Source organism: Saccostrea echinata, unplaced genomic scaffold (genome assembly GCF_033153115.1).
Source record: "Saccostrea echinata isolate AGI-Se365-2 ecotype Australia unplaced genomic scaffold, CSIRO_AGI_Sech_v1 ptg000029l, whole genome shotgun sequence".
NCBI classification, from domain to species: Eukaryota; Metazoa; Mollusca; class Bivalvia; order Ostreida; family Ostreidae; genus Saccostrea; species Saccostrea echinata.
This window is the reverse complement of record NW_026889778.1, coordinates 23,842,158-23,866,333: the sequence shown is the minus strand read 5'-3', so window position 1 is coordinate 23,866,333 and position 24,176 is coordinate 23,842,158. Positions and strand designations below refer to the sequence as shown.

At 32.6% G+C, this 24,176-nt stretch overlaps 1 protein-coding gene across 1 annotated transcript; it reads right to left on the bottom strand.

The window, feature by feature from the left end:
* Positions 1–7,853: 7,853 nt before the first annotated feature.
* On the bottom strand, positions 7,854–14,623 carry LOC133195124 (uncharacterized). The gene is made up of 6 exons (XM_061330993.1): positions 14,574–14,623; positions 13,207–13,361; positions 12,868–12,972; positions 12,333–12,363; positions 12,003–12,142; positions 7,854–10,028 (listed from the first exon to the last, which is right to left on the bottom strand). The coding sequence occupies exons 1-6, from the start codon at positions 14,621–14,623 to the stop codon at positions 8,812–8,814; spliced, it is 1,698 nt and encodes a 565-aa protein (XP_061186977.1). The 3' UTR covers positions 7,854–8,811.
* Between the last annotated feature and the right edge of the window lie 9,553 nt (positions 14,624–24,176).

Below are 24,176 nucleotides of genomic sequence, written 5' to 3'. Positions count from 1 at the left end.
TTAGAAGCAGTGTTCAATGTATATCTGGATATAATTGCAACAACATCTGCTTTTATGATCAGTTTGTGTGTTCATTGTTATAGTAACCTGTCTTTTTGTGATTTATTTGCGAGTTTGAATTTTGTTCTCTAATAAAGAAGAAAGTCAAGATTACGGACGGTTTGAAATACTCAATTCTATGTAATAGAAAGAAAAAAACAAGTTTGAAATTAAACAGACATGAATTATAGTTTTTATTACAAAAGATTGATCAGAAATTTCAAGTTTTATGATAAAACAAATTTAATAAGAAAATAATGTAAAAATAAAGAAAGCATATAAATGTACGTCGGCACACGAAAGCAAGCGTAATTTACGTCTCTTACAACGTCATTATCACATTTAAAAAAAAATATTCTGGCCCATTTGCTCAACACTTCTCTCTTAAGCATTGATTTTTTTTTAAAATTGGCAATCCTCTCTAAACTGAGAGACTCATTAAAATTTACCACTGTCTGTATTCCTTGATCAGATGCATATGTCAGTCCTGGTCAAGTCGTACTACATTGTAGGAACGCAGTACAGTTAAGGTGCCAAATGGAAATATCGGCGAATTTTTAGACAGAAAATACATTCTTTATAAGGGTGGGCGATTCTTTTTAGGACTTTACTATTATCGGACAAATGTAATGTGGCTGAAAACTACATGTTGAGAACGTTTATATTTCTTATTTAGATTTGTCACGTAATGTGGCAATCACGTGATTTTAGCAAATATACCTGCAGTACTGAGGTCATCTATAAATTCCAATATTGCAAGGGCATAACCAAGTTAAAAATTTAAGTTTAATTTATAATTATTTTCAACACTCTTTGTAGTTTGTGAAATGTGCTGCGAACCTATATAGATTCTACTATATAATTGCTAAAATTACATTTGTTAGACCGTATGTTGGATATTTTGTCAAGTACATTAAATGTAGATATAATTAATTCATTTGCAAGATTTCATCAGGTTCGCAGCACTTTTCAAATATCTTCATACCTCTTGAGTTTATGTGTAAAAGCTTGTTGTAATTCATTGAGGGTATGCCCTTGCAATATATCGATTTATTACGAACCCTTCTATTACCCTTCAATGAATCTGCATACAAATGTACGGCAGTTTCACTTGTCTAGGGAATGTACGGGAAATATATGAATAAAATCATAAAATAGACATCGCATCCAAGTTAATGGCCTCTTACATATCTGCAAATAATATTTTATTTAATTACAAAACACATTTTCATTGTAAAAAATATAACTTGATCCGCCTCTCACTGCATACAAACTGCGTCAAATTTTACGATATGACGTCACATTGACAAGTGCATTGTGATCAGTAAATTGTTTATATATGACTGTGTGGGATTTAACCAACGACAAAAATACTTGCAATAGTAGGTATTAATGTAGTTTAAAGCTATCCAACAATTTAATATAGCGTATCATTTCATTCTGTGGTAATTTGAAGAACATGTATTTTTGTGTGATGTCATAGTAAGCATTTCCCGTAAAAATTAGGCCCCGCCTCCTTATAGCAGCCTTAACTGTGCTGCGAAGCGGTCATACACAAAGTTTGACGTCGATCGTGACCCATAATGTTACTCACAGTCTGAATTTTACAAACAGTACTCTACTTCTTAATCAGGACTAACTGTTTTTGGTGCGGAGGTAAAACTGTCTCTTATGCCATTCATAAACAACTTCTCTACTAACATTCTAATGTGTTATGTCACTTTTATAACTTTTTTCCGTTTCTGAAGTGGACGAACTACATTCAAAACAATATTTATTGCATCCCTGTGCGCCGCGAAAGTAATTTGACGACGCATTTATAAATCGTCAAAATATACATGCAATTACTATGAAAGATATTTATTTAAAAATTCATTATTTTAAGAAACATTGAATAAATGATAGCGATGCAAATTTTGGTTAGTATTGGTTGCATGTTTTCAAAGTTATAAACATTGCGTACGACTTTTTGGGACAGCCCTCTTATGCTGCGGTAAGTTGAATTCTAAATAAACAATTTTGAATTCACCCTATGTTTTTTTTTCATTCTCGCCAAATTACAACTGTACAAAATTCACATTTCAGTGTTTAATTCTTTTAACTTTCCAGTCAACTAAGGTGAGTTCGATCTACCCTATCTATATTGGATTCCTAAACTTCATAAAAATCCTTTCAAACAGATACATTGCTGGGTCCAGCAAATACTCTACAATCCCACTATCTTTACTCCTTACAAAAATAGTAACAGCTAAGAAGCGCTACAAAGGAGAAACTTCAGACCTACTGTGCTACTGCATTTTCTAGAAGGTAAAAATCAGATGTAGATTCTCAAATTCTCCAAAGAACTTTTAGAATATTTAATGATGTTGAAAATTTCTTTTATAGATCACCGTTATTTGTTCATTCCAGCGAATCCGTTTCCTGCAAGGTTCATGTCAAAGGAACTAACCAGGAATAATCTCCCAACTTACTTACACACAACCACTTTTTATGTAAAAAGGGAAACCTGTTATAAGATTTATATTGATAATTTTTTGTACAACTTGCACAGACCTGCGTGATTATCATAACATGCGTTTCCCACCTTGAAAAATAATGTGTTTTCTATTTTGCTTCATGATGTAAAGAAAAATTGGATACCTTTCAAAGGAACCATGCAGAATTTGATATTCAAATGCGGGATACAATTTCCACCACCATATTATAAAATTGACTACTGGGGAATCATTTTTTGTTCGTGGGGGACCAATGTTCGTGGATTTCGTAGGTCACCCTTACCCATCAATTTACATCCCCACGATCGTTTATTTTGTAAACATGTTGATTTATTGAATCTACCATATAAACGAGTAACCCAATTAATTACGACTCCACGAACAAGTAATATTTTGATTGCCCATGCAGGAACATTGAGCCCCACGAATCAAAATGATTCCAGGGTATGTCAAATAGTTTATTCATCGAGAAATGGATCTAAATAACCGAATCGCCAGGGACTTTTGTAAAAAAAAAATGTGTAATTCGATTTAGATTCATTTATCGATGAACAAAAGAATTCAATATATAGTGATTGCTTATAATTCAATTTTAGTGACAAACATGCTACTCATTGTTTACTGTAAAAGTGGTTATTTACACTGGTTGTTAAGTACGCGTTTGTGACTGTCAAACATTACGCGTGGATGTAATATACACGGTCGCACGAGTTACCGAGAAAAGTTTACGCGGCCATCGTTACTAATATATAGTTGTCCCCCTTTGAAAAGGTCAAGAAGTTTACACTAAATAAGAAAAAATAAATTAGAAATTAAACAAATAAAACAAAACAAAAAGAATTTATTCTGGTCATCGATATGTGCATGTTCCTTGGATTGCTAAATATAACGGCGATCTGCACAGTCAAAAGCGGTGAAGAGTGAACAACTGGTGTACGCTTCATTGTATTTATTTACGCAAGCTCAAACTTCAAAGTGGGATCTACTTACCTGTATCTGGGTGGCGGGTGTTGACAATTAATTCAATAGGTATGTTTGAATAGTTAATTCAATAGATATGTTGGTATAGTGACTGTGAATTTGTGTAACATTTTGAACTAATTATTTGAAATTAAGAGGGACGTACTTTACAATCATACAAAGGAAATGAAAATGTGAATTACGCTTTGAAACTCTACTTGCGTGACGTTGCTTTAAGATATTTAATACGAAGATGCATTTTTCATTGCACAATTTAATTAAAAAAAAAAAAAAAAAAAAAAAAAACAAAAAAAAAAAAAAAACAAACATTTTCATCACTGTTTGTGATGTATTTATCTACTCGCGTGCGTTCAATACCACGATTAATATATGACAGGTTCGACCGGTATATCAGTATTAGAAAGTCTAGAATTATTCCAGAACTTAGAAATTCTGTGACCATACGGACGGTTCGAAGCTTACCGCGTAACTAGTGTAAATTTCCCCCAAGTGTAAATAACCACTTTTACAGTGACAAATTCGAGAAATATATTTCGATTGGACACAAATTCTCGGGAACGGATCCAGAAGCCTCTAGTACACCACAGTGGGTATAATTCTCTGAAAGTTAAAGAAAAGAAGTTTAATTTCATTATAATATTGTGTCTATGATTTACACAGTTTATCTACGTCAGCTTTGAAAATCTGCATGAATTGTGCCGTTTTCAATGCGATGCAGTTGTGCTTTGAAATTCGTAAATGATCGATTAAAGGTCAGTAAAGAGTCACGGAAAATAAGAAAGGGATGTATTTATAGCTAGTTCTTGATATAACTTGATTGCTGGTACACAATCGTACATGTATAAACTAATTATCAGTACCTCCCCTAGCCTTCTATTAAAATTCCATATACAAATAATCGAAATTCAGAGTAACTGGTAACAGAAAGATCACATCACAAATTCTCAATTGTACGTCCCTTTATTATTTAGTATCTATTTTTTTAAATAAGCGACATAAAAAATTTCTTATTAGTTCTGTTATCAATTTTTTAAAAATGATGTTATTTTGTTACTTATGAGCACAATACGCAGAACACTTGCTCCTTTATAGAGTTATACCCCTTGCCATACCCTGAATTGACCAAAGAGACCATATATTTCTCCTATAATTTGCTTATTTTTTCCTGTTCCAACTTAACTAGATTTTTGTTGGTGTATACTTTTATTTCATTTAGAATTTATAAATAAAATATTTTTATATCATAATACTAGGGAGAAAAAATGGAGTTACATTGTATAGGAAGCTTGATTTAATCATGAAAAGGTTTGTCAGCGTGTTAGTATGACAATGTCATTCCTTTGTTATCATTGTAAGTACTCAAAATGCAAACATTGATGACTGCTGTGAAAAGGAGACCAGCCACTGAATTGAACTTATATTCATCGTTTGTTTGTTTTGTTTGTTTGTTTAACGTCCTTCTCGATACTTTTTCACTTATATGGAGATGCTACCCCTTTTTCCTGCAGTGGGATTCGAACACGCGAAGGATCAACTCCTTACTAAGCGAGTCTAGAGCAAACGCTCTAACCACTGCGCCACGCGGGCGACTATATTCATCGTAAAATGAATAGAAAATTCTTATGATAGAAGTCTATGTGGTTATAGTTGTGAAAGTAATACATGTATAAGACATATTGTAAGATATTTCTGTCCATAAAATAAGTCATACACTTAGTAACCTAGCTTGCATGTGAAGTTTATAAATATGTCTAGCAAAATCGGGAACCTTCCGAACTTTCACAAACAAATGATTATGTGGAATCAAAAATGACATCTGATGCCTGAGACATACTGGCAACAAGTCTTAAGAAAATATACATCTTGACAAAAAACTGATTAATAAACAATGATTTGCATTATAACCCCCCCCCCCCCCCCGGTGTCTTTCCAATGCACTTTCCTCCGCAATTTTATACATTATTTGATCATGTAGTGATATAGTTAAAAATGAGAACAAATAAAGCATATTTAAGAAAGCTGATGGTTCTTAATAAAAGGTACATGTACATTAGATAAGACTTTTTGCCTGAATCATAATTTCTTTGTAAAATGAGATCTGGATTTGAGAAGCAGAAATTGTTATTGAATGTTTCTTGAACACTTTGATAAAGACATTGAGGGAAACGTTTTTCTAGAAGTACATGTATGTAATTCAATGTAAGTTGATCGTATGATCCATCACCACTCATGTCGTATAATTACTGTTTTTCACTGTAAAATAGGGATGTCAATTTTGTCAATAATTCACATTCGAATATTCAATGAAAGTATTCGAATATATTCGAATATTCGATAAAATAAATAAAATCTGTTTTATTTTAAATATGCATCATCCTACTCTCGTAGGTACATGTATACTTATATAGGAAGTAAAATTGTATGAAGACTTTTGTAGGTGTACAATAAGAAATTCCATTTGATATTTGTCAATGTTTGAAATAAATAATTGATTTAAATGTAGAAAAGTATAATTTTAACAAATGAAACGTGTATTTGTAGTAGCCCCACCTGAGGAACCAGTCGTCTCACAAAGGGCAAGATAGCCGTAACGGTATACTGTTCAGATTTCAATACGTGTAATAACTTACAATTATCTGCATTATAAGAGATATGATTATAATCTTTGATACAATGTAAACAAATATTTCCATAGACAATTTTCCTAGGTAATTAACTGTTTTCCCGATAATGAATATAAATTATGTACAACCCGTGATAATCAAGAAATTTACACATCTATTCTGAAATTAAGCCTTTTACAATATTAATTACGGATTAATTTTATCGGACATTCATTCAATGATCAATTAATTTTATTTTGATAAGTATACTCTTCACGCCTTTTAGATATTCTTAGATTTCATTTATTGTCCTCGATTCTAGATCCGATCGTATCTATAACTAATAAAAGCTATGAAAGTACGTTTTGTATTATACATAAAGCATTATTGTACAATTCTTTAAACACCTTACTCAAAACAAAATACATGTAATTTAGAAGATTTATAAGATAAGAAAGTAGTGAAAGAAATCAGTCGATCGAAATTGATCGCTAGTAAATTTAACAGGGATAATTTCAGCACTGTTCTAATTAAAATTTATTAATCACAGTACTTCTTTTTATGATATCTGAAAAACACCGAATATTCGAATCTTAAATTCATATTCGAATATCAACTCATCGAATGAATATTCGAATGTTCGAATATTCCTTGCCATCCCTACTGTAAATACTGACTAAAAATGTTCAAAGTTATGAAGACCGTTTGTTTTAAGTTGTGTTCTAGAAAATCTTTCAACATGATTGATCATTGTGACGTCATGTTTTCAATTTACTGCTTCATTAATTTACATGTAATATCGTCCATAATAAATTTCATACAGAAAGGTTTATACATGTATGTAATAAACTGTATAATCTTCAATTGCATATTTTGCAGTTAATTATTTTTCAAATGAAGAATTGAATTTAAAAGGTATTAAAACCTTTAGATACAGAGATCCAAACTAATTTTCCAAAAAAAAAAAAATGTGGATTTTATTGTGGAGAAAAAGTGACGTCTATTCATAAAATTCAATATTTCCAACTACATTTTTTTGGTAAAAACGGCTGTGGCCGTACTTTTACAAGGTCATTTTTTCATCTGATATTAAAAATTGAGGTATAGAATTGCTCTTTCTGCAAATTTTTGCAGACATTACTGGAGAAAAACGCCCACAATAGGGGAAATCCGGAATATTAGACCGGTTCTGAACGTTATATTTATAAAAGGGCAACTTAGGTGAGGAAAATTGATACCCTTTTACACACAGGGAACGTGTGTATAATTGTTGCCGATTTTACAGGGCCGATTACACAGGGCCGATGTACTCAGTTCTTAATATATTTTGCACATTTCAGGTAATAACTTAAGTGCTCAGTAAGCTTTTCCAATGTAACATTATGTCATATGCATGAATTTCCTACAATAAAACGACCCTTATTTGCTTTAAGTACAAAAACTGAAAGGTCATGGCTAACCATTTTTCTTTTTCCATCTGCATATTTTTTTTTTCAGTTCTTCCACTCTTTTTTCTCCTTAAGCGGGGGACACAAAGTCTCTGAATTAGCTTTTGTTAATAATTTTGAACGATCAAACGTAAATGTAGAAATCCTTAATACTCAGTAAGTGAATATTTCGTTGTAAAAACAATTCAGAAAATGTTATTTGACTGTTTGTTCTCTTTCTTTTTTACATGGTTAAATGTACATGATACACGCCTATTAATTAAAAATCCAATATAAAAGGCAGGAAATGTGTTTTGTATTCATTTTATTTGTAATAGCACAATACATGTTTTGACAATTTTGTTCTCTAAAGGAATCAGCTTAACTTGAGTTCAGGTTTGAAATGCCCTAGGGAAACATTCTTTGTGTAAATTAACATTCTTTTGTCGCTTGAACTGATCATTTATTCGGTAAATGTATATTAAATGTAGCATTTCCGAAATCAAGAAATATTAACATGCATCGTTACTGGCATTACATGTGTCCAATAATCTTTGTACTCGATCGCTTAACAGAGAAGAATTGACTGAAAGTACTTTAAAAATTCTATTCACCCAATCAAAAGTAAAGGTCATATGCAGCGTGTAAAATATGACCAAAAAAAGCTACAGTATTGTACATGTAGCATCCATGAAATTGTGGTGAATGTAGGTATTCTATATTTGAGGAAATGAATCGCCTTAAAAAGTTGTTTTGATATCTGATACAGAAAATATTGGCCATCTAGAACTTAAATTACATGAGACTAGACGTACAAAACGAATTTAACCTGATAAACTTCTGGTATGTGGGTACTTGCAGCATCCAAAATCTTATTGCACATATGCACATTGACATTACAATTTATATTATTAATGGACAACAATCTTTTACATGTACCCCTGCGAAGCCTTAGAACAATGATCAATTTTCTGAAACTATATTGTACATCAATATAACATGACCAGTAATACAAAATAACCAACTCTAGTGGGAATTAAAGAGTTTCAGTTTTCGAAAAACAATTTTTTAGCAACACATTATTTTGCTTCGGCGACCATAATCATAATGTCAGTACTGTATTGCACAGTTTAAAGATATGATTAATCATATACAACAAGAATTATGAGGCTCTATGTCAAATATCAGAGACAAGCAATGCTACAATAAGAAAGTGTGACGAACGGTGGGGAGAAAACAATATAACTGATACAAGGTGGAAAGACATTAACTAGCCAGGTTCTCCTTGCTAAACCAATCATCAATTTCAAGCATTTTCATATACGATAGGCTTACAAATGATTTTGCATAATCTCCTTTGATATCAGTTGGAAATAATGAGGAAAAACAAACTCGTCGTTTACACAAATCTTTTTCACAAAACTCTAAAAGTTCCGTATGCCTTTCACAAATAATTCTGAATAAGAATTTCATGACAACTGGTACTTGAAAGGAATATACACCATCATTTTCATAGACGTATTTCCTTTTTTGGTTATTAAAGGCTTGAATTAAAAAGCCTTCCTCCTCATGTTTAACATTTTCAAGTTCCATTAGTTTATCCATCAATGCCGTGTTCAAGTCACTTAACTTAAATTGACCACCATGGAGAGCAAGTAAAGAGAGAGCAATTGCTTCTCTTTTCCTTTCAATGTTATTTTCGTTGAACATTTCTTTCAGATCTTGTCGCAACCACGCGACAGGAGATTTCACATACCTTCCACATTTTGCATCGAATTCTTTCTGATTGTCTGTATTAAACATACAGCACAAAGCCATAGCTGCTGAATACCCCATTCCCCTTTTTTCGACAAGATAATCAAAAGTTCCTTCAGAGTTATATTCAATCATCCGTTGAAAATCAGTATCTCTGATGACAGTTGATGAGTTTTGACTTTTAGAAGTATCATCTATTTTTGAAGTATCATCTAACATTTTATTTAGTTTCGTATGGAATTGTAATATATCTTCTCGATCCTCTTTAGACAGTTCATCGAGATCAATTATATTTTTATACTTCCTTTCCTCAAAAACAGATACAAGTCTTCTAAGAATTAAGCTTGTAACTGTTAGAATTATTTTCCCATTACGTTTGACAACGACATTTTCATACAATTTATCGATATTTGCCTTCATTTCTCTCACTTGGTCCTCTGACTGTAGTTCATGGAATAAATCATCAAGAACAAAAACACTATTGAAATCTAAAAGAATTTGAAAATGTTGCGGGTCAGTTATCCAAATACACTTTTCTTCTTGAAACCATTCGTTGCAAAGTCGCTTAGCTAGAAATGTTTTCCCGGATCCTTGTATTCCCGTTATGACGACAAATCTCTCCGTGCGAAGTGCTCTTTGTGCGCGAGAATATGACCTTCCATCGTTTGGTTCAGGCGTAGCTAACATTGCTAAACCTGCTTCTGAGTCTTTTTTGTTTTGTCGTCTCCCTAAAAATGTTAACATTAATTTTTAAGTATATAAGAACAAATAAAGATTCGAACATGAAGAAAAGATGATGATTTTTATCATTCAGACACTTTTGTAAGGTGAGGTGGAGACTGCAGCCAAAATGAAAAAAAATTGTTATTTTCCCTAAATGTGTAGCAGATTAAAAGAAGAATTTTAAGTCACTGAAATCGATGTTAATATTTTTCAGATACAACGGTATATACAGCTAAATGTAGCACAACATTTGGAAGCTGCATATTGACTTCCAATTTGCCATTAAATGAAGTGTAAATTAGTCACACATCAAAATATATCCGATTTTCTGTTTTTTAAATAGGGAATCCCCGTTGTTCTGAAAAATTGCCTCTTTGAAACAGAATAAATTTGATATATGCACAAAGAGGCAGGAATTTTCTTCAAAACTGTCATTTTCGATTTTTGTTTCGAAGAGGCATATTTTTGAAAACACAAAAATTGAATAAAAACATTATCCATACGAAATGCAAAACGTGTACATAAAATAACGCACAGAAAAATAGTGTCAGAAATGGTCTAGTGGTTATGCTGGTGGACTCCTAGCGAATATTATTTTACCTGAGAATGGGTTCGAATCCTGGAATGGGTCGTTTTTTGCATTTTTTTTTCTTCACTTTTTTCATGTATGGAAGTGAAATAAAATATCTATTTTAGGAGAGCGAGGGAAAGAGAGAGAGAGTGAGAGAGAGAATGTCAAGAAGTTAATGAGTTATATTTTAAACGCATGCAGATTTAAATTGTCTTACTTGATACTAGCTGTGACCTAAAACTAATGATATAATGCTATTATTTAGTTGAAAGGCGATGTCTTGGAAAATAAAGTATTGTTTTAAATAATTTATTTTTTTACATAGTTTACTCATTTTGATTCATTTTTGGTCTGTTATTTAGTGGCCAAGATTTGATTTGAAACAAATGGAATGTCTTGGATGTAGCATAAACAGTGTGATTATGGAACACAGTTTTATTTATTTAAAAAATACTCACGGACGTTGTCTACCGTATATCTTAAAAAATGCTGTGCAAGGTGCACTGGCCATTGCATGTGCATTTTATTGTTCAAACCTTTCTCGTACAAAACGGCAATATTGACACATGCATGTAAAAATAAATAAAAAGGTTAACTTTCACTAAGAGGTCGCCGATCGGTTCCTATGTTAGGAAAATCTATGCATGAAATAAATGTAAAATGTGAAGTGTTTTGCTATATCAAGCTGGAAAAACCTGCCGTGAACACAAAGGCGTCGTGGGTATTCAAATGTCCTTCTCGATATAGGGAATAATCGCGAGTTTCTGCAACACCCTCTTTCAAAGAATAACCCATTTAGTAGATATTTTGTATAGGTAAAACTCAGTTCTAAGGACATTTAAGGTCCTTATCAAATTTCCGTAACTCACTTATCGTAACACTTTCGTATATGAATATAAAGAAATTAAGAAACTAATCTAAGAAACTATAATGTGTGTCCCAAGGAATTCCTTATGACCAAATTTACCGTGGGTCGTACACAACAGAAACTCTAAAGTAAATGTTTAAATAGAGATTTATATTTATCTTGTAAATTTCTGAATAGAATTGGTATAGACATTTGTTAAGAAAAGATTTGGTGAAAAACGAACCACGTCACCCATGATCACAAGAGAAAAGAAAAGTAAAAGTTTGATATACTAAAGAAAAAACTGACACTATTGTAAACTAAAGTTAACTAAAATAAACATAGTTTTGTTTGGGTTTGCTTTGTAGAAAGTTCACTATGTGACATTTATATAATTTAAATTTACATACATAAGGAATCCATATAGGAAATGCAATTGCTCCTTATTTACAAGATGCATCAATGTAAACGTTATACACTCTCCGTGTAATTTTTTCTGCTGTATATTGAATGTATATAAATATTTGATTGTATGAATATTCCAAATTAGTTATCACTTACTTCTTAAAAGATGACACAGAGCAACAACAGCAATGGCGATTAAAACTACTCCAGCGATGATACCGACTGTAATTCCTATAGATGCAGGACTATCTAACGGAACGGCTTCAGTTGTAAGGTCAAAGTTTGAAGATGTTGTCCTGGTCCATTAACATGTATTCATATACAATATATGTTTATTTTCTCAGATGTTAAATTGACGTCACATTTCTTTAGTTTTTATTATATTTATTTTCAATTTTTGGGCAAGTATAAAAGAAATGTATGAAAGAAAGAATTAAGGTGGAGAACCAAAACTCGGATGGATAGCACATTTAAATTATAACTTACTTTTCAACTCCTTCTCCTCTACAACTCAAATCTGAAAAAATATAATTAAAAAATCGGAACCTGCTCTGTTATGTTTCAGTATCAAAGGAAATCATTATATTAAATCACTATTATATAAAATTATGTAAATATATTAAGCAAACGAGTCAGCAAATAATCAGTATTGCTTCCAAGTTTTGATCAGCAGTACCAACATTCAAATCAGAACCTGCCAATTTGATCAATGCTACTTTTTAAGATATCTTTTGCTTAAGGAAAACATGGGAAATTTCTTACTTTTATTGAGAAGTACGTTTAAATTTTTACTTTCCATAGATATGAAACGATGAAACACTGTAAATACACTGTACTTAAAACACGTATGCTTTATTTACATAAAAAAACTTTAAAATAGTTAAAATTTAAAATATCTGCTACATGTAGCATTGCATTATTTTCGCTAAAAATATAGATGTTGCAGTGAAACACCGAAAAAATGGTTTTGAATACTATACATAATTGTATAGATTGCGTAATTTTCGTACAATATACTCACATAAATGAACAAATGACGACTGAAAAACTGTGTCTGGACAGTTTTCTCCCTCACATGAAACTGTATCCAATTTCTTTGCGATGGTATTAAATTCTGGACATCGTCCTACGATCGAAATGAAAACTTTTACATTAAGTATATGTACACGCATTTTTAATGAATATTTTTATAACTATGTTTATTTTTTAACATCAGACCCTCAAAGTAAATTCTATAGTGCGGTCAAATTGATGATCTCATTTTTTTTATATTGGGATATGCATTATGTAGAAGAAATATTATAGTCTTCAGTTACATTTCTAAAATTCAAATTGATAATATATATTTTCAGCACATTACCGCCTTCCACCCATATTGGATCAGCGCATAGCCACCCAGGTCGACCAAATTCATCGTTCAAACAGTGATATTTATTTGGGTCAGGGCATAACTTCCTGGCAGTCTGGACCCACTTAGCATACGGACACGTCGTGTTTATTAAGGTGAACATCGGGCTACACAGAAAAAAAAAATTAACACGAAACCTGTCACATTCAGACTTAAATTTATCATTCATAATATAATTTCAGTACATTTAGCAACACTGTCATAGCAATATAATAAATAATTATGTAAGTTTGGTTTTATTATGAAGAGAAGAGAAAAAAAACAAAATGTTCGTACTTACATGTATACTGTTTATTGAGGCAGTGCCCTCGATGCTGTAATATGAAGTTCAGAGTCCAAGTAGCAATATTTCATTCCTGAGAGGAAGGTCATTTAAACCACTTGTTTATCATGTGATACTCTAGTGTACAAAATGTCAGGTCTCTTAAAGCTGAACACGATTCGTTAAAGACAGAGATCTATATGTTTGTCCGTAATATAACTTTGCATTTTCCGTTAGCTGTACAGACCCGATATAAGCTATGTATGAATATCACATGTTAACCCCTTTATCCGGTGGATATCACTCACGGGCTTTTTTTTTTTATGTTCAACTGTTGTGACGTCACAATGGTTTTTGCGGAAAACACTATATCTCTGCTTACGTATAGTTTTTATCCGCCGAGTTCAAGAGGTGTGCTTACAACATTGCACAATAGACCTTGTCCGTAAACTTTTCTAACAACCTTCGTACATATAAGAATAAATGATAATTTCATCTTCAATAACAGTATGACAGTTAATGCAATTTTCAGTAACCATACCCTTGGTGATCAAAGTCATTTAGATTAAATGTAAAAATTAAGTGTAATAAAAAAATCGAACGTATTTGTGAAACGTTAGATCAACTCCAATGTTAAAAAACGGTATATAAATGTTAGTTTTCATTTATAAATAATAAAAAAACCCATTTCACTTCATTTAACCTATAAAATTATATTTATCCTGGTAACCGAGTATCAGTTTCACTAACCGCTACTCACATTGTTCGACGATATTACCCGTGCACATGTTGACAATTTGCATAATTATTAAATGATAAAAATTACACGTCGGAGAGTCCTGTGTTTGCATGTATGTATACATACAAGTTTCTAATCAGATAATTACTATTACCTGCCATATACTAGTAATTCTGCGTCTTTATGCCTTTTTTTATCATCATCTTAAAATTATATGTCAGGTAGTTTCGTTTATATTTAACTAAAAATGTATCTAATTAACTAATTACAATTTTAGGTAAGGTAGTCCTGTCTCCCTTTATATCTGTATACACATACTTTGTTGTTGTAGAATGATCCAATCCAGACAGTTTGAGGCTTGTCGTCATAACTCAAGCTATATGGTTCGTCTGTGGCTTGTTGTTGTGTCCCTATCAGTGACAGGAATTGACCGTGTTTGTCAGTCATATGTACGGTGTTTTATTATAACATCACACACAAGGATGTGTGACAGTAGGTCTGTACAGATTCCTTGTGGCCCTAATGGTAATTCTGATGAAGGTCTTGTGTAGGAGAGGCGATGTATTCCTCCACACTCTGTTACCACTACAGCACCATGACCATATCCTATCAAGTCAGACACAGTAACAACTCCATTTCAGTTTGAATTCTTTCCCTTTAATTCCCTTTTTTGAGTATGCTTGAAATTGCTTCTGATAGATTACGTAATTGTATTTCAATACGACTTCCATTCAGAATGATTTTTCTCTCTTATTAGCCTTATTCATTACTTCGGAAGTTTCTTGAAAATCTTATATAATGTAAATTGAGGATATTCAATATTTTGTAATTGGATATGGAATTTATTTCACGAGCGGGACAGGATTTTTTTATATTTTCACTCGTGCGAAGCATGAGTGAAAATATCAAAAATCGTGAAATATCAACACCTCGTATATGATTTTTTTTTGTTTGTTGAGAAAACCACTCATACCCTAAAATTTTTATGGAAACTTTGATGTAGTGTTTCTAAAGCCCAAAATAGTATCCTGCGAATTCACTTTTTAACAGAAGCTGTTATATATAATAACAAACTATTATAATCTGAAATAAATGCAGATTGCTAAAGCAAATTTCAGATACGGTATTTTTAATCCAACATATTTTAATGCTTGGCACAATCGCTTGATACAGTCGACACGAACTATAATATTACTCAGAATCTATTAGATTGTCCCTACATTTTATTCAGGGCATCACACTGTAGTTTGACATATGTAATTGGTCTTGTCCTACATGCATATTAAGAAACAGAGAATTTTCCTCATCCACATACTTGCATTCTGTGTCTGCCCGTTGTGACGATGGCAACTAACATACATTACCATTAGTTTAGTAAGAACTTGCTGTCAAAGCATTCATTGTTTAAGTGTACATGTCAAATACTTTTATTTTATTGAATCCTTGACTCTGAATGGCAATGTTGATATCAAAGATTTGTATTTCAGAGGTGAATTTTTGTCCGTTATTATCCTTGATAAAAGTGATTTTTGCTTGGTTTCTCATCATCGGACTTGAGTTAAATTTCACTTACAGTATTACCTTCCAAAATAAGCATTTTTATTTACCTCACTGTTTTGTTACTGTTCCATTATAATTTGCGAAATTCTTTGATGTTATTCCTTTTAACCAACGTTTGATGAACTATAATATCTAATTGAAAATCAGTATGTAAATTTGACAAGTCTTAGAAAAAGAATTTGCAATGAGTCATGATTTTTGCATACAGGGAAGTTTGTGTAACGATATTTAATTATTTCATTATGTTTGTTATATTTGATTCCGTTATTATATATTTAGATAGTCAGTTGTTTACATAACATTGCTTCTCGCGAGCAATGCTAAATTATTATGTAATGGTCAAAACGCATTGCTCCTCGCGAGCAATGCCCCAATGATATATATAGGGGGGGGGGGGATATTTTCAGACAGAGAGACTGGTAGTAGAGAAGTAAAGGAGTTGACATATAGGATATACGTTTAACATATTGTGAAAATGTTGTGGAAAATTTATGTGTTATTCTTGGATGTTGTTGTGATTTTAATATTATGTGTAAATAGTGTAAAAAAAACTTTTAAACGAACTTAAGAGTATTTTATTTCGAGGATTGAAAATTTAGAGTTATCCCTCTTTGAACGCTACGGCGACGTTACATTTGTATTTACATTGTAAATTTTGTTGCCGAATTTAGATATTTTGATTTTTAATCCATTTCCCCCTATATCTTTAATGGGTAAGCATTTCTAAAAAAAAGTTTCACGCACTCTGACTGTACTTAGTAAAGTAAGTCATTGGACTTCTTTTAAATAAAATTTGCATCAGAGAATAACGTAGAAGTCACATGCTAATTGTGTGATACATGTAACAACCTGTAATCTTTAGCTTCATTTTGAAAGATGGAATCAACAAGTAGGCTGCTCGATAATATTTTTTTTTTCTTTTCTCGATAAAAAGGTGGAGGTCACATTGACATCAGAGCTGTAAGACAGTATCTCAGTCATCTGGAAATCTCACTCAAGATGGGTAGATATGAGTTTGGGTTGGCGATCTGTGCCGAGATCCCGACCTTCAAGTTATAAAGAGTACCATCATGGACAATTTCGTAGCCGCTGTAGTAGTGTCAGTCATCTAAACGCGTCTTAGGAACTATTTATAGACGAAGACAATCCAAGGCTGCTTCATCATGATAATATAGATAGAGAATCGAAAGTTTCGCCTTCTTCGTCTGAGGTGACAAAGGCGACATGTTACGGATTGAAAAAAAAAGCTGAGGAATGGATATAGAGACAAGAAATACTGATCTTCAGATTGATAGATTTTGTTATGATATTCGTCTGGCAAGAAACAAAGAGAAATTAAGCGCGGGAAATTATCCATCTTCCATTTCACAACAACAAGATAGGGGATTAGTTGGGGGAAATAGTGCTTAAAGCAACCAGAGTTCTTAAAAAAGAGTTTTTGCGTGTATTTATGTTTAACAAGAAAATATATATTCATTTTTTACTTCGAAACAGTCTTTTTGAAAATACTGAATTTCATTATCAATAACTAATGTAGTCTTATCAGATAACGTATAATCGAAATGTTTTATTTTTGTGGCAGTGGTTTGATCAAAGGTGCCGTCTCGTTCTAGATTCGCGATGTAAGGAGTTAGTCCTTACGTTGCGGTATCGAATCTCTTTGCGGGACAATTGAAAGAGACCGCGTTAATCGATGCAAATATATACATGTAAATCATATACAGCACTGGCAAAACGTTTCCTCGCTGTGTAATAACCATAAGTGTGGATTATACAGGTTCTGAATTTGCAGCCTTCCAAAAGTGAAGTACTCTTGTATAGGTGTAAAGCACACAAACAAGTAATTTTACCCGAAATTTCTGTTAATTTAAATTTTTTTTAATTTAAGGATATAATTTGCACTCCACTTATATTGGGAAACACCTTCTTTTTTTAAAGAATTTTTTTTTTATATTTGGAGGAATTTTTTGACATATGCGGATAATAGAGCATTCAAAAAATAATCATTTTTAGCAGGAATAAGTAAAGAAATGGAGTATCCACAATGTCTAATATAAAAGAACCTTCTAGAGAGAAAATTGTGCAACGCGCATGTCCTATATTGCATAAATCTTTTATAACTTAAAAGATATACTTAAAAAAATATACAAGATACAAAAAGTAACAGTTGTATTATTTAATAAATAGCGAAGACTTTTATTAGACCACAATCTAAGACAACCATGATTCCTTTTTAAAATAGATTTACATGGATATTCCGATTATCAAATGATACAACTGTACATGTAAGGGAAGAGGGCAAGGTCTTAACTGTGTATTGATTGAAGCGACTAAAATGAAACGAGATCTATTTTCAATTCTCGATTTGGTTGAAAAACTGAAAGACTCCATCCTTAACTAAAAATATAGACAAAGGAGGAAACTAGAATTTATATAAATAACGCCACAGACTTTTTTGTTTCCGTCCTTTTTTTTTGAAAAGGAAATTTGCCTTTATCAGTAAAGATATTTTGAACATATTTTTGCAATGAAGTGAAGGAAAAAGAATGGATGGATCTGACAAAGATAATGTACAAAATTCTTCTGTTACACTGTGTGTTGCCAATTTGTTTGAAAAATCGACCGAAAAATCATGCAGGTTCTTAAATGACATTTGGGCAAAGAGAACATATGAAGAAAAAGAAGAAATTGATAATGATGAAGAGGTTCTTAGAAATAATTTAAAAGAAGCAGAATTCTTCGAAAATGATCCATTCAAATCGCAAGAAGATAAAGTGTCTGAAACAAATTATGCACAATTTTCTGATGAATCCAACCAAGTGTACCTTAGACAAGAAGAATTACAAAAATCTCATGATTCGTCGAAGGAAGGTGATGATCTCTCTGACGATGAAGGCGATGCTACAGACTACTTTGATAGTGATGACGAATACCAGTTGTCCTGTAATAGACGTCTAATGAGGGACGACAAAGGTCAATTCGCATACGAAGGATATGGCCACTACAATACATCACACGCTGATGGCAGATACAGTAAGTGGGTTTCGATCAAGGCAATCAAAATTAATACTGTCAGCAACAGATTTCTGTGCTACATTAGCTCAAAACCCATGAAAATTGATATAACACTGCTTTGATTTGAACCTTAGCGTTATTTCAATTGTTACAAAATTATAACTTCTTAGGCCAAGGTGTTGAGCAATACATGAATATGCCGGTTTTCATGAGATCAATCCGGAAATTTGCAGCTGATAATGATTTTGAGGTCTGCATTGGGAAAACCGATGGCAGCTGTATGTTCCGATCAATTGCTGACCAGCTAACAATAAATGGTCATTTTGGACATACAGCGGACACCCTTAGACACATGGCTGTTGAGTAAGAGAAATCTTAGCTATACCTTTATATACTTACAAAGTTAATGTAAATAATTTTGTAATGTTATTGCTACACTCACATTAGACGCATGTATTCATTATCTAATATTAAGATGAGTGTTGAATTACACATCCAATATTATTGATGATTTTGAAATGTTTTTATTTGTTGTCTCCTTTAAGGTATTTAAGAGACCATCCTCGGCAGGAAGATGGTTGTCCAATAAAATCATTCCTTAGTACTGAAACCTGGGTAGAATACCTTACAAGAATGTCGAACCCGACAGAATGGAGTGATCATATAATGTTGAAAGCAATTGTTGATGCTCTTCATCTAGAAGCTATTGTGTTTAATATTTTCAAAGATGATATTCGACACACTGAAGTAAAATCTTCTAGGAAAGATGTTTCATTCCGAGTGTTGACTATTTATCTTGGGCATCTAGGAGAATTCCACTATGTCAGCCTTCGTCCCAGGAAATGGGAGAAAATGTGGCCATACAGTACGTATCTAACATAGAGTTCAATATATTAATTAAAAGAATATAAAAAGTCTTTCGTAGCAGTTGGACTAAAATGAATTTAACTTTTTTTTCAGGAGCACTTCTTCATCGAGCACTTTTCTGTACAAACAAATATTCCAAAAATAGAATTCAAGAGAATACACTGGAGAGATTAAAGAAAATAGGTATTCACGAGAATATTCTGGACACCGGGTTAAATGAGTTGTTTTCATCATTATTGAAAGGGGGGAAATTTTCGGAACAGATGGCTGGAGAAAACTCAAATACACGTATTCAACTGGAGAACAGTTATTTCTCTATGATCAACTCATTTGGTTTAGACGAACTCCAAAACGAGGAATCAAATGGTAAGACAAATAAAGTATTTGTCGTGAATTGCACTCCTTTTAATCAGGCTAGGAAAATTGTAAGCATTCAAATGATTTTGTATACATTTATCATTCAATCGTTTTAATGATGACCAATTTTGTCCGAAAAATGAACATGCAAGCATTTTTTTTCATTTCATCTTTCCCCCCTCCCCCCCCCCCCCCCAAAAAAAAAAAAATAAATAAATAAAAAAAAAAAATAAACTAAAATGAAATAAAAAAAGCCAGAATATTTTATCACATACTAAATAATAAGGTTAAATATCATACACGAGTAATGTGCTTGAATTTACGAAAAGCTGAAATTGCATGAAGGATTTTTTTTGTAGTAACCACTCTACGTACAAAAGTTTCTACACAGTCTACATACAAAAGTTCTACACAATTACCGTAGTGTACAATTTGAAGATGACAAACAGTTATTAACTCTGTAAATCCAGTAAACATAACTTATCGTTAACAGGACAAAACCAAAGATTCCTAGAAAGACTAGAGGTGGAAACAGGTGCGTAGGAAGAGTAAATATCCCCGGTTGACCGGTCACATCCGCCGTGAGCCCTATGTATTAATTAGGTAGACAGCGTACTCCGTTTAGTATAAATTTAGTATAAAAACAATGACCTGGCAATTGGTATGAAACAGGTCAGACAAAAAATGTTCCAACGATAGGTTGTGTTAACAAACAGTGTCATTGAACAAACGTAAATTTGTGAAAAGCTGACTTTAAAAAGGGTTGTTGAAATCCTTTTAACATCAACTTATATTTAACATTTTAATAATATATATCTTATGACTTGCTTACTGCAATTCGAAAATGTGTATTCAACTTCTTGTTTGTATTTTCATATTCCATTGTTGTTTCAGATTCACTTCAGTGTCTCTTTGAAGATCCGTTATATGTCGACATTTTGACTGGAATACCACTTCCGCTTCTTGGATTTATAATTCAGCTTACTTTTCCGAAAGAATTAATTATAGGGTACTCAAAAATGAGTGGGGTTGTAAAAATTGAAAATCAAGTGTTTCAATATATTGGAACATTTGCCACTGGAGACAACGTCGCTTTAGAAGACTGTTCCCAAGAAAGAAAAAAATTTAAATATCAATCCAGATTTATGACCAGAGATCCTTCTGTAGTTGCGGTACAGCTTGACTGGTTCATAGAATTCCAACCCACTGGATCTGGTCAAAGAGACTCAATGTCTGTTTTGCATGCCGATTGTAGCGCTACACATCCAGGTTATTGTCGGTTGTGGTCTTTGGAAACTCAAACGACCTGGGCAACAAAAAGAGTTCCTGAACTCAATGGTAAAGTGTTCCTTACGAAACAGGAACTGCCTGTAGACATTATACTTCCTCCTTGTATACGACAATGTTATGTTGGATTTGTTTGCTTTACATTTCCTACAGTTGCAAAAGAATGGGTTCAACGTAAACGAAAATTTGATTGGCCATCTCGGTACATTATATCCAAAATTCATACGATTGGGACGTGTACATTGATCCCAAAGAACCACCCTGCAAGTATCCATCCTGATATTGAATGGAAATTAGATTTTTCTGCGGCAAATTTTATCATTTTTTGGGAAGCCTTAGACAACTTTCAGATTCATGGATATCATGTTCTTAAAATCATGATCCAAGAGTTTACCAGAGGCGTATCAAAAGGACTCAAAAGCAAGCATATCCTCTCAGTTTTTCTATACGCATGTGAGGAAATTCCTCAACAGCAATGGAAGACAAATCTTGCTGGATGCATTTTATATTCAGTTTCTTTGCTGATTATGTATTTGAAAAGAAAATATTTTCCACATTATTTCGTATCATCAAATAACATTATAGATCATTTTACTAATGATGAAATAGAAACCATCTGTATGTACATTGAGGCAATTCGTCTTTTTCCAACGATGGTTATTAGCTTTCTTGCAGATAGACACGGATACATCTTTAGTGGAAATCTAAATAGACAAATTTTAAATGAATGCAAAGCTCTGTCAATCTCTAGAGACTACAGTGAAGTTTATCAAAAAACATTCCTACCGGCTACTTTCCGAGTTTCAAAATTCTTTTGTCGGCTTGGATTTTACTCCTTGGCATACCGATTAATTCGGGAAGCGTATGAAGACATTCAAGAGGAATTTTGCGTCAGTTGTTTGATATGAACAATGGCACTGATGTCTTTGCACGTTCTTCAAATAAAAATTTCAAAATTGTCAGTGAAATGGTTCCTTGGAAAGTTGACTTTAAATTAGCTTGGATAAGAATACCGACAGAGAAAACACGAAACCACTCTCTGTTAGCTTCTTTTTTCTATGACCTGAGTTTATCCCAGTATAGAAAGGAAAATGTAAGTTTAGCCACTCTTGCCGTTGATACAGCCATTCGTTGCCTTGGCCGTGCTATTTCCGACGAATCCTTCAATACTGAAGATGTAGAGGACTCTGAACTACGGAAGGAGATAATTAAACAGCAAGAAACTATGACGAGAAACCTTAAATGGAGATTATTTCAATTTTACACACATGCATACCATATCTCTCTTTTGGATGGATGTGTATATCCTATATCTACCTATATGCCTGAGATTGCGACACTCTCAAAGGAGTTTCCAGAAATGTATGAATTGGTTGCAAAATTGTATTATTGGATAGGAAAAAGTGAGAAAGGGCGTGAATACCAGAGGAAATTTGATCACTACATTTCAGGACAAAAATGAATATGAACTTAACTTCTCATGAATTTGACTGATTGAATTTTTCTGGGTTTGAATAATATCTGTAGTTTTTAAATTGCGTGTGAAAAAGGTACTGGATGGCCCATTTTTAAATATCACCGAATCTGCTTTGACATATATGTATAAACGGAAAAGTCTCGTTATTTGTATAGTTGACTTGTTATATTTAGTTGAGATCTGCTCAAGAAATGACACTCAAAGGCGGGAAATGAAAAAAAAAAATGTGACAAATGCAGGAAAAAAGTGTTTATATGTAAATTATTCTACTTTAATGCTAAACGCTTCAAATTTCAATTCACCTTCATAAGAGATATACAGAGATCCATAGACTTTGATATCCATCTACTAGGCTTCATGTCCCTTTTGGAAAAAAAATAAGTTCATATATAATATATGCAAACGTCTAGTGTAATAAAAGTATAAAAACAGATGACAAATTACCTTGTCAAATAATATTTTGGGATATTCTATTCTGTGAAATCTCCTGTGTGTGTGTGTGGGGGGGGGGGGGGTAATTTTCGTTCATTTAATGGTATGTAGAGACCCACGAATTAATCTCCTCCACGAAATGTACAATTTCAAATACATAACAACTCAACATTTCAACCAGGCATTCAAATCCCCACAAAACAATTAATTTTCCACAGACCACAAAACATGTCCCTACAAATAAAAGAGCTTATTTACACTGTGTCAAGTGTTCTGGTACTGGAAAGAGCTTTATTGATATTGTAGGGGGTATCCCCACTATTTATCTATGATAATTAAGTACTGTAAATAATGTTATTGATAAGTCAACTTGAATAAAAAAATCAATCAAGAATTTTAATGCATGATACAAAAAGTACTTTCATGGTTTTTAAAAAGTCGGGGAGACATTTAATTAAAAGATAAATAAAACTAAAAAAAAAAAAATGCCATATCTTTTTACATCACATGTTCTTCAAAGACAAGAGAGGCGAATGTATGAGGGAATGTAAGGGAATACTCCATATTCTCAGGCACTATGAAGTTGTTTTTTTTCTGTATAACGATAGTTACAAATGGGAGTGCATTGATAATGGCAAGTGCATAAACCTACATTGTGATTATTTACTAAGTGCTAGACTAACTACTAGTATTTTGTTGATCCCTGATTATCCTACTCCCCTTGCTTTAGGGCAACATATCTCCGTCTATCAATTTATTGCGTTTATTTCATTGATCAGTAGATCTTTTTCAGTGTTGTAATTTACTATTGACAGATGATACAGATTCATTCTGCGCAAAAAATGCATCCCACAGGAAAACTGTTTTTTTTATAAGATGCAAAAAGATGTACTAAAGGATTGTCATTATTACCACTGTGAATAACT